This window comes from Zootermopsis nevadensis, unplaced genomic scaffold (assembly GCF_977971745.1).
Source record: "Zootermopsis nevadensis isolate Lab colony 2312 unplaced genomic scaffold, Znev_1.0 Znev_ptg000024l, whole genome shotgun sequence".
NCBI classification, from domain to species: Eukaryota; Metazoa; Arthropoda; class Insecta; order Blattodea; family Termopsidae; genus Zootermopsis; species Zootermopsis nevadensis.
In genome coordinates this window covers 16294754-16306774 of record NW_028259156.1, presented here as the reverse complement: position 1 = coordinate 16306774, position 12021 = coordinate 16294754, and the positions used below count along the sequence as shown (strand labels likewise).

The window sequence follows — 12021 nt, the reverse complement described above, 5'->3', positions numbered from 1 at the left end:
AAATTAGTTCTTCATAAACAAGTTATGGAACTGCAGTAGAACTGTTTCTGTTTCGGACAAGAAGTAATTTATTTTGTATATTTTTTCTTCTTCATTTTATTTGTGCAGTCAATTATAGAAGCTGTGTTTCGTATGTTTCCTTTGACATTGCTATATTGCTGATGATGAGAGTTGAGATTTAATTATTTTCATAATGTGGCAAAGTTTACTGTCACACACAGTTTACCTTTTTTAAGAGAAAACTTGAAGAAACGGAAATTCATGATGGGAATTAAAAAATCAGTGATGTATATTTAATAGAGTATATTCTTATTGTTAAGTAAAGTAAAGTTTGTCCCACTATACGCCATGTAGGCGTTTGGGGTGAGAGGAGATACCTCGGCACTAGATGGGGGTGAGTGGTCAGCATCACGCCCCGGCCGGCTTTACCCCCGGGAAAGGACCCCGGTACCCATTGTAGAGGAGGCTGGGTGGGCCCCAGAGCCGGTCTGGACGCAGAGGCTAGAGGAAAAATCCTCTGCACCCGTCGGGGATCGAACCCCGGTCGTCCAGCCCGTAGCTAGTCACTATACTGACTGAGCTATCCCGGCTCTTATTCTTATTGTTACTGTACTTATTTTGTAATTATAATATTATTAATTTTAATCATATAAATTTTTAAAAACTCTATATGTACTTTCGTGTATGCATTAAAAAGAGCGTCTTTATTAATGAATGTAAAAAAGGATAGAAACATTTTTCCTGTTTATTTCCAAGTGGAAATGTTAATAATTTTAATTTTTTAATTGTTTTCTTTGCGTAATTACAAATACACTGAGTGCTTGTGTAGTGCGTAATGAGATGTACTTTCAGCATAGATCACTGTAATATTTGTTGTTAGTAGTGGTTGTGCACCTCTGGAACTTGGACACGTTGCTAGCCAGACCGGAGCACTCACCATTAATATTCGGCTTTGAGTTTTGGTGGCACCTCCCCTTGTCGTCCAGAAGGACAATGCATTGCAGCCGAGAGGTAACAGGTGCCTGAGAACGCGCGGCTGACTGCTAATTACTCTGCTTTGAGATTAATTTGCGACCAGTCATTCATCAGCGTCGTTGTGGAAGGCTCGACTTATAATTAATCCACTTAGTCGGGGTATTGTAGTGAGAAATGAGAAATGGCTTGAACATAATTAATCCACGTATTGTTACGAAACTGACGCGAATTTACACAGGTCTTGCATGACATATAACGTGAAACGAAACTTGTTGTGGATGGACGAAAGTTTTGACGTTTTAACAACCACATCGCACGCGAATAAGGGCGTATAGCTTATTGCTATTCGTCGTATTCTAACAAACGAACCCGCTGTCAGTTTCCGGGTAATCGTAAATATCTGAGTTGAGGTCCAAGTATTTTCTTTACCGAATCATTCAGGCGTGCAGGAGGTAGGTTGCGACTGTCATGGTCCGTGCTGCTTTCACGCTGTGTAACAAGTTATAATAAACGAGGCCGTAACGACCGTGGTGTCCAGGATACGCCAAAATTTAGATTGGTCGGGTTTCGAACACATACTTTTTTTTTATTTTAATGTAAAGTACTGCAGCCCTATACATCCTAGGTCTCTTTTTCTTGACAAAATTTAGTTACCAGTAACATCCTGAAAAGCTGGAACAAAGATTCGACAGCCCATTTATGCGATGGAAATGATTTGTATGTAATTTGTTACAAAACCGTCATATTTATGAGCGATTTCTTATTATTATCAGTATTTGCTTAATATTTCAACTTTCTTAGAGTGGGAAGTTAATGGAACTGGCCCTGGATTGTGTCCTATGGCACGCTTTCGTACTAGCGATATTAAACATTTGCATTCAGCAACTGGAGAAATATTGACATTAGTTTCAGGCTTTACTTTTCGGACGATGGCGATATTTTTCAAACACCTCGTCGAATGCGAATTTAGTGAACAGGTTGTTAGGCTGACTGGATGTCGTATTTGTTTTGATTTTGTTATTTATCTCAGGACACAGCAAGTAACTGCAATGCTCGTGTTGTATGTTTCTGTTGATGCTGTTATTTATGTAAAATTGAAGGACTGATAATACAAAACTGAATTCAAATTTGATAGAAAACTCCTCTTATAGTCTCTTTGCTTCGATGCCAGCCTGTTTCTCGACGTCTTACGAGGAGGAAGGTTGTTCATCTTACAGCCTGTCCATCTGATACAAACATTAACAACCCGTTTTTCACCGCTGTTTACGAACTAGGCTTTATGTACCGGGCCAGAGCAAGCGTTACTAAGTTTAAGTTAATTTAAAGTTTAGTGTTTAAATATTTTGATTTATTAACCCATTAATACCCAATGGTATTGATTGTATGTGCCACCTACTTCAACAATCAGTAACTCTTCATTTTGTATTCATGGATTCCGTATAATTCTCACTGTAAAGAGTGATTATTTTCTTGAACATCGAGTGTTCTGTTTTCTTTGCGGTATGGACTGATTGTTTAAATATTGTCTAGACGAGCTTCGGCTTCAAATGGTTAATGCATTAGAAGTGGTGAATAACCAGTGATTTTGTTGCCGGAAATTTGTATGGAACTACCAGTGTTTTACAGAATTTAATTTGCGATTCAGTTTAAAATATTTTAAATTTTCAAATATCAAATGTTAAGATGAAAAAAAAAGATAAATACCAGTCAAACGTACCGTCGATGGCTGAAGAGTCACAGTGCCACGGAAACTGCACGGACTTACCATTAGAATTTGTTTTCATCGATTGCCTCAAGCAAAACTTCTCTCCTGCCTGACGTAGAGACTGTTGCTGTGAACGCATGGCTACCAGGGCAGTTGTCCGAAAGCGTGCGTTGGGTGAAGACTTTTCGGATCTCAGCGTCGGGAGTTTTGACTGACGGTCTCGTCAGGTAAGCGATCTCAGGACTTCGAGGAACAGATCCGAAGTCTGCCGGATAGATAAAATTGAATTTACAAAATACAGTTAGGGACCACAGACGTTAATATTATCCCAGTAGATAAAGTACGTCTGTAACTTACTTAGAATCTCATTACGCACAAAGGGCGATATTTGGCGTTCAGCTTGCTTGCGCGAGATATGTGTACATTTGACTTAAAAAACCCTGAATGAAATTGCTCATTAGGGACGTAGTTTTCAAAATAATGTCAAAATAGATCTTAGACTGATAGATGTGATTCAGTATAGGGATGAGCGGCGGGATCTTGTTAATACGGCAATGAACATTCGGATTTCATAAAAGCGGGCAAATTTTTCGTTAACTGAGTGACTGTTAGCTTCTCAAGAAGGAAGCTGCACTGTGGAGTTCGTTAGTTATTATCAATCTATAATTTTTCTTTTTGAGAAAGTCCTCAGGTTTCTCAGATACAAGCTGTTGCATGGCCAAATTTAAACTCTAACTCTATAGTAATTTGTGCACATTTCAACACTATTTATATTTTAGCATGTATTATCGTAATTTGTTACTTTGTAATTATTATTAAAGACAGCGAAAAGTTGCTACAAGTTTCCAAAAATAGTGTTAGAGGGTTTTCTTTTGGCCTTTGACCAAACGAGATAAGTGTTCTTGGCCCGAGAGAAGGAAAAAGTTGGACCACCCTGGCTTTGTCGTAGGCCTACGTGCTGTGACGAAAATGTCAGTATAATATCTTTATTAAGATAATTTATGATCTGAGGTTTTCATGGCGGTGAGGATGATGATATTCTTATGGGTTTTTTTGGCGCCTTGTAGACTCCTCGGTGGATGCCAACATTTCGGAAAAAAAATACTCTCTCTATCCTCAGGGCTGAAGATGGAGACTTGGTTTGTTGAAGAAGGACTCTGCTTCATGGTGTTAATGTTGTACTGTACTTAATTTTTGATGTAGTCGTAAAGTAACCGAACGTAATCAGTAAACGGGAGATCCCACGTTTGATTCTTGATCTGGAGGCCGGCTTGTCTTGAGCCTTTCTCTTAGTATCCCAGGAAAATTCTGGGAGAAGTAACTTAAAACGTGCCCTGATCGCTTTCTTCAGAATTCGTAATTTAGAACCATTCTCACATTCAAACGCCTGTAACTTGTACAGTGTCTTAAACTGCCGTCCTCGACCTACCTGTCATCTGTTGAACCATTTGGAGCTCAGCTGCTCTTGTCATCCAGGGGCGGACGATTTGTGTTAAATAAAGTCTTATGTCTTACTTTCTTCGTTCGGTGGTACTTTATAAACCACGACACAGCAAAAGCGATAAAATGAAATGCATCTTTAGCCAGCTCCAGCTCTAGCCAGCAAGACTTTTGTTAACCGACTAGTTAAGGCTTACGGTCGTCTCGAGCGTAGAAACATTTAATTGGCTCGAGCTGATTAACGATGTATTTTATCTGATCGGTTCTTCTGTAGTCCAGTGTTTGGAGTACCACTGACCATGTGAGTGAGACAAGAGACTTTTATTATTCGGTTTTCAGAGTTTTGGCCTAGCTAACGTGGCTAACAGTTACCATGAACGATCTGCTCGTGTTATCGCCCTCGATTTTTGTTCTATCACCGAGTCTGTCGACCGAGAGTCCAACATTTCATTTGTAGTCTTTGCATGTGTATTTTAGGGCCCATCTCGTGATTTTAATCTCTGCATAAACAAAACAGAAGAAATGTCAGTGCAGTAATCATAAAGGTGGTCTTGTGGACAGTTCTCGCAAATAGCTATGGTACCGGGTTATTGTAGTATTAATACTTATTTTTGGAAGTAATTTAAAAGTTCAAGATTGCAAAAGCGTTTGTGGGGAAGGGGGAGAAGGTTGTAGCTTAATATCCACTAAGTTGTATCTTGCGTGGCTTGGTACGGCAGGCAACCACCACGGTATTTCACAGGACAAATGTCACGTCATTACATACTGGAGCATCTTCGTTGTCCTACCGCTCGATAAGACACACACGCACATGCATAAAGGAAATAACTACACTTGCAGTACCAGGAGACCCAGATGAGCAGTAATTTATAAATCCCTGCACAACAGAACCGAAACAGCCTGCGTTGACTTCATATTTGTTCGTAGCAAACGCGGTTTACAGTTGCCACGACTTATCACAGCAATCAAAATTCTTTACTCCAACAAACTTCAATCAAACTTCAGTTCCTAGTGGCGAGCCTGTAAAACAAATTTTTTTTTCAACTCCTTATGCGCCATTTGCACAAAATGCATAAAAAGCAACCCACAACGGGAATACAGTGTCCGTCTGTCCGTATATTTCATATTCGGAAGCAGTGATCGGATTTTGATTAAATTTGGTTTTGTTGGTCTGAACTGAAATGAATTGAATTAATTTAATTTTGGTTTGTATCGATCAAACATGAACCTTACTTCACATGAATCTCAGATAAAACGGCTTCCTGAAATAAAGGTCATTATAGAAGAAGTAGTATACTGCGTTCAAGCGTTTTTGGCCGCTGAACTTTGTGAATGGAACCTCGGAGCGAGTCACTTACCAGAAGATTCCTGGAAGGGATGGCAGCAGGCCGCGTACAGTACACTCCAAATAAAATATCACCACGGTATGTAACAGGAAAGTCGATTTCATTACACTACGCATCACTAGAAAATTAACACTGCAGAGAGTTTTAGATAATTTTATCTTCTTCACAACTCTTCGGTCCTCATTCAATTTTTCCACTCACAGACCATCGCTTTCTGACATATCACTCGATTCATAACCACCGCTGCTACTGCCCAATCCATTATCTTTAATTATATATATTAGTGACAAAGATTGAATAGGCGTGACCTCCTTTGAAAGCGTGACGATAGGACAACTTAAGAGTTTAAAAATCACCAAGATATTAAAAGCGTGATCAAGCGTAACAAAGCGTGACTATGAGAGACGTATTGTAACGGCGTGACGAGATGTGGCCATAAGTGCTGAAACGTGAGGAATATTTTCAAAACGTTACCTAATCCAACAAACTAACCTAACCTAACCTAACCTAACCCAACCGAAACGAACCACACCTTACCTAACCTAACTTAAGCTAACATTTCTAACCTAACCCAACATGTCTAAACTTAATCTAACGTATTGCTAAGTAGCCAAAATTAATCGTGCGTTACGTAACATAACGCAACCGTGCCGAAGCGTGACTTAGAGATCACGCGTGCCTAAGCGGGACAAAGCGTGACCTCCTTTTATCTCGTGACAAATGATCATCAAATGTGTCGAAAATTGACGAAAATTTACAAAGCGTGACAAATCGCGACCGAGCGTGATAAAGCGTGACAAAACGTGACTATGCGTGACCTGCTATAAAGACGTGAGGACAGGTCACCATACGTGTTAAAATACGACGAAGATATGAAAAGTGTGACTAAGCGTGACCAAGCGTGCTGAAGCGTGACAAGGCGTGACTAGGCGTGACGTAGTGTAACGGTGCGACGAGATGTGGCCAGAGATGTCGAAACGTGACGAATATGTACCAAGCGTGATCAAGCGTGACTATGCGTGACTTTTGCTTTGGCGTGACGAGTTGTGGCCATAAGTGTCGAAACGTCATAAGAAATTTCAAAACTTTACCTAACCCAACAATTCCCACTAAACAAACTTGACGTAACCTAACACAACCTAACCTAACCCAACCGAACCGGACCTCACCTTACTTAACCTAACCTAACCTAACCTAACCTAACCCAACCTATCCGAACCTAACCTAAGCGAACATTTCTAACCTAACCCAACATGTCTAAACTTATGTAACTTATTGCAATGTAGCTAAAATTAAGCGAGCCTTACGTAACATAACGTAACCGTGCCGAAGCGTGACCTTCTTTTACCTCGTGACAAGGGATCATCATGTGTCGAAAAGTTATGAATATTTACAAAGCGTTACAAAACGTGACGAAGCGTGATAACGCGTGACAAAGCGTTTCTAGGCGTGACGGGATGTAGCCAGAAGTGTGCAAACGTGACGAATATTTACAAATCGTTACCAAGCGTGCCCGAGCGTGTCTAGGTGTGACGTGCCGTATTGCCGTGACAAGATTTGGCCATATCTGTCGAAATGTGACGGAGGTTTAGAAAGCGTGACCTAGCGTGACATAGTGTGATAACGTGTGATGGGCTTGACGTACTGTAACGGCATACTGGAGATAAATTTTATTTTTTCAGATATGAGTGGAGGATCCATCCCTGAATCAACATCTGATCCCAGGCTTGTGTTTCTGGGCCGTTATGTCCAGAAAACACTGAAACTGAAACCTGAAAAGTGGAATAGACTCCTGATGACTGAGGAACAGAAAACTATTGTAGTGGATTTTCTTAATAAACCAGAACCACTGGTAGGTTATGCATTAACTAGTTTGTGGGTCAACCATGGATAGAATCACAGTTCTATTTATAAATTCTATAGTGCATGTTGTGTATAATGCCCGATATAATTTGTACCTCATACTTCAACTGCTGTCACCTGACTTCCCCTTCAATTCAAGTGGAGGGTCTCTCATTGAATATTTTCTTGAGCAGTGGTTAGGTTAAGTAATGGAAGCCAGCAGCTTTAGCATATTTGTAGTAACAAACCCAGCATTCACCCGGAGATTGAAAAATCCAGTCAGTATAACTGATTACCTGGCATAAATTTGCCTGAATGTTTCCTGTATACACATATTGAGTGTGACAGCCACACCAATGTGCTTAGTGTTGCGGTGGTAGTGCTATAACACTGATTACAATGTTTGGTTGTATCAGGTGCTGATTATACTACTGAATAATGCAGCACAACTTCTTGCTGCAAACAGCTTTCCAGTAAGCTTGAAGAGCAAGGCTGTCTACTTCATTAAACGACAGCGGGGACCTGTGCCAAGGGAAGCCATTTCGCAGTATGTCATTCTGGGTGACATGGCAGTGAAACCCATTGAGCAGTTGGCTGCTCTTGTGGATGAGGCACGTGTTTCATATATTGCAGGGAAAGAAATTTCCTAAATAATAATGATTCTAATACATTCCTTTATTAAGTGCATCAAATGAATGCATAGTAGGGACCATGTGTGTCCATCTCCGAAATTATTTTTTGTGGATTTTGACAAAATATTGAATTGGGAGTCTACAACAAAAGTTATAATTCAAATTTAATTTTTATTTTATTAAAATATAACATATAGTGTGAGGATAAATTCAAACATCAGTTTTCTAAAATATTGGCTGATTGTAGAAAGAAAAAAAAGAGCAATCACATCCATACTACCAAAATGGGCATCTAAGAAAGATATGGCATAAAAAATAACAAATTCATTTGCATTCCTTCTACCAAAGTTGATAAATATGCATCAAGCTGTTGCAATGTGTATGTCTGAAAAACATTGAGACAGACACAAGATCTTTGTGGTGCTCTGTGTAGAGTTCATCCGCATCCTTAGGGCTGCTCTACACATTTTCACATCCTCTAAGTCTACTAAAGGTAATTAAAAGTTCTTATCTTTTTCTATTTTTAAATTTGTGATTTTTTTTTTCAGACAGTGTCAAATACCATCTCAGGGCTCTGAGCCCTGGTGTTTAAAGTACAACATGAATTTAAGTGCCACTAGTGAATGGGTGATCATGAAGCTCTCTGCTGGAAATAATTGATGTCAACCATAATGTATTATCCAAGCTTTTGTAATATTCATTGTGTTTTAGGTGTTTGTACCCCTGTTGTCAAACCCAGCCAATCAGAAGAAATGGCCTCCTGTAGTTGCACATGATATACAAAAGCATGTGCACAGTTTGAAGAGCACAGTGTATCAAGTGAAGGGTCAGGTGAGCGGTCAGACAGTGCTACCAATGCCAGTTGGAGTTGAGCGTGTTAATGAAGCGGAGCACAATCTAATTGAGAGGTATAATAGGATACCATATGCAAAATTGTAAAAAGCAGGAAACTAGTACTAATGCTATAAAAATAAAAAAGATTAACTTTTTCCATGCTGTGAATTGACATATAATGTGTATTTGTGGTGTATGGTATTATCAATGGAAGGGAACGTCTTGTTCCCCCCCAACCTGCAGGTGAAATAGTGAAACCTGACAACGTGAGTGGAGATATCTTAAAGTTATAAATATAAACCACCAAATTAACTGAAGTGTGTAATTCTTGTTCTTCACAATAAATATCTCCAGAAATTCAGTTATCAGAAGGTCACATGCTTCTGTACCCAGGTCCTCTGTATTTGAACAAATCACAAAACAACTGTAATTGTTGCTTTATAACTGTATCGTTTGTCATTTTATGACTGAAAATTTGTTGATTTGTGATATGTTGAACAGCAAGTTAAGTTCTTAGTTTCATGTTAACCTTTAAAGTACCAGGCTTTTAAATCCCCGTATTCACTGCTGGCCCAATTTAAATCCCACAGTTACGCCACAGTACGCATATGTTTTGTTAAAACAATGTATCTTTATTAAAAACCCATATACAACAATGAAATAAATTACACATTGTTCAGAAGGGTTTACTTTACCACTTGAAACTGTTCTTCAAGTGTCACCCTGCAATATTGTTTCTAATTGAAAGGAATATCACACATATTTACATTTTCTGCTGTCATTTGATTAATATTTTGAAAAATTATGTGATATTATTAATGTCTTCACCTTAAAATGTTTACACATCATCTAAACATTTTTTGTATCAGACAAACAATTGTAGAATTCCTTTTCCCTGCTATACACGCACATGATACGAGATGTTTCATAAGCAAAATTCAGCGGCCATTTCTCACCCAAGTCTCTCCTGATTCACTGCTAGATGGCTCTGGCAGTCAAATCAGGATTGAGCAGAAATTGTGCAGTCAGTGGGCTTGTCACTCACTACGCATAAATGCACGCGGCAATGACACATTACTGGGTTGAGCTACTAATAGAATACAGGGTAAGTCAAAAGTAGCTGCACAACTTTGGAGAACTGTAACCGTGTTACCTGCAGCCAAAATGTGCTGATATCAGCAGACATCTGTAGAGCATAACCTCAATTTCCGTTTGTTTGTTGTAGTTCTTCATATTGCCGCTGAGAGCGCTTGTGAATTGTGGAAATAGAAATGGAGACTTATAATGGTGAGGAAGAGCAAAATGTGTGTTCTGGTTCGAACAAACGAATCCTCTTCCGGAATTCTCTAAGATCATTGAGTAATGGTGGGTGGTAAACGTGATCCTTAATGTATCCCTGCAGAAAAATGCTGGTGTGAGATCCGGCGAACGAGGTGGCCAAGCGATTGGACCTGCTCGCCTAATCCACCGACCAGGGAAGTAGAGATCCGAACATGCTCTGACATCTGTATGGAAGTGAGGAGGTGCACCATCTTGCTGAAATTGAGTTGCGCTCTTCGTTTGTTCGAACCGAAGTATGTGGGAAAGAATTTTTCTGTACAATAATGCATATTAATTTTCCAGTGGAGGTGAGGTGGTTGATCTGTATTTGAAGAGTGCTATTGAAGGAGTTGTCATCAAATGGGCTACACAAATTAATGATGTGCTTACAGAGGAATCGAGCCAGGCATTTGCTGGTGGTCAAAATCCCACACCTAATGCAGGCAAGTTATTATGAAAGAACACTTATATATTAACTGATATTTTGTAACCATTGTAATAGCAAACAGAATAAACTACCATTAATTTGGTTTGTTTATGAATAGATTATTCTAATTTGCTCTGATCATATTTAAGAACAAAAAATGGGCTTACTCCATTGTGAAAGTTGGTCTGTGTTACAATTTTTTAAAAGATTTATGATCCAAACATGCTTGAGTAGTACATGAGAAGCGATCTTTATTTTATAACTATAATTTTAGCTCATTATGTTACCTTTGTTGTTGTTTTGAAAGAATTAGTTGATCTCTATAAATGAACATTATGTTGGTTTGATTTTAGAAGTCAGCTTCTGGAACTCAAGGTTACATAATCTGGAGTACATCTATGAACAACTTCGTGATGAACGTGTCAGAAAGATGGCTGTTATTCTAGAGAAAACAGATAGTGCTTACTATCCATGTTTTAGAATGCAATTCCAGAATGTAGTTGCAGGTTAGCAAGTTTTCAGACAGAATGATAGATTATTTTGTAATTTTCTGTTTGATGTACAACATACTTTTCCTTAAAGAACTGATTTTTATATAATTTATGTTTATCATTATGTTTCTTGAGCTTTGTACAGTATATTATCTTCATCTCCTTTGAAAGATATTGTCATGACATTCCAGTTGTAGGAATATCTTAATCCATTGTTTTTATTAGAATTTTCAAAGTTTTATAAATAACAACCACGTGTGTTCCTTAACACAGCATTAGCAGAGGCAAAAGACATAGCTCTGTACCTGAAGCCTCTTCTACCCCACTTCGCAGCTTTACAAGAAACAGACTTTGCTGAGATCAGACCTTGTCTTCAACCACTCATGCATGTTGTGTGTCTTGTATGGGCCAACAGCCGTTATTACTGCAACTCTGCCAAAATTATTGTACTTCTGCGACAAATCTGCAATCTCCTAATAAAACAGGTGCAGACACTTTCATTAGTTATTTCAGTAAAATATATGGGAGGTAAAAGACTTAAGTGTTATCTTCCCATTTATTTTATATTTTTAGTATTATCCTTCTATCTATGCCTGGGTCTCTCAAGTTGTCCTTTCCATTCACTTTTTCTAAGTAAAAATTTGTGTGTACGAAGAGCAACATGTATTAATACGAATTTATCAACAACTTATCATCAAAACACCTATGAGAAGGAGTGTAAAGTATAGGTTGCACTGCACTACCAACTGTTATACTTAATGTACGCGACTGTAATCTTGAGACTTGCAAGGAATGCAGGAAGTCCGAAGCATTGAAGGCTGACGCGCTATCTTTCCTCCTCTACCCCACTTCCTCACCCTGCAAGTCTCAAGATTACAGTCTTACACTGTAGCTTCATTTATTATGCAATTAACTTTCTGCAATTTAACCTGTATTGTATGGAGTTCTATTTGCCCTTTCCATGAGCAGAACATTTAGTATAATTTGTTTGACATTGACAGAGTTTTCT

General features: G+C 38.8%; 1 protein-coding gene across 2 annotated transcripts in view; it reads left to right on the top strand.

Moving 5' to 3' along the window:
* The first annotated feature begins 2829 nt into the window (after positions 1 to 2829).
* The window catches only part of Dhc93AB (Dynein heavy chain at 93AB), a 61100-nt gene continuing 51908 nt past the window's right edge, over positions 2830 to 12021 (top strand). Inside the window, exons 1-7 of one of the 2 annotated variants that reach the window (XM_022081700.2) lie at positions 2830 to 2907; positions 7149 to 7318; positions 7725 to 7919; positions 8652 to 8848; positions 10398 to 10537; positions 10875 to 11027; positions 11286 to 11497. In XM_022081700.2, the coding sequence (XP_021937392.2) occupies positions 7151 to 7318; positions 7725 to 7919; positions 8652 to 8848; positions 10398 to 10537; positions 10875 to 11027; positions 11286 to 11497 (1065 nt within the window). In that variant the 5' untranslated portion in view covers positions 2830 to 2907; positions 7149 to 7150. Of the gene's footprint in view, positions 2908 to 7148; positions 7319 to 7724; positions 7920 to 8651; positions 8849 to 9747; positions 9880 to 9999; positions 10062 to 10397; positions 10538 to 10874; positions 11028 to 11285; positions 11498 to 12021 lie in introns of those variants that run through there. The other variant, XM_022081702.2, reaches the window with a different exon arrangement.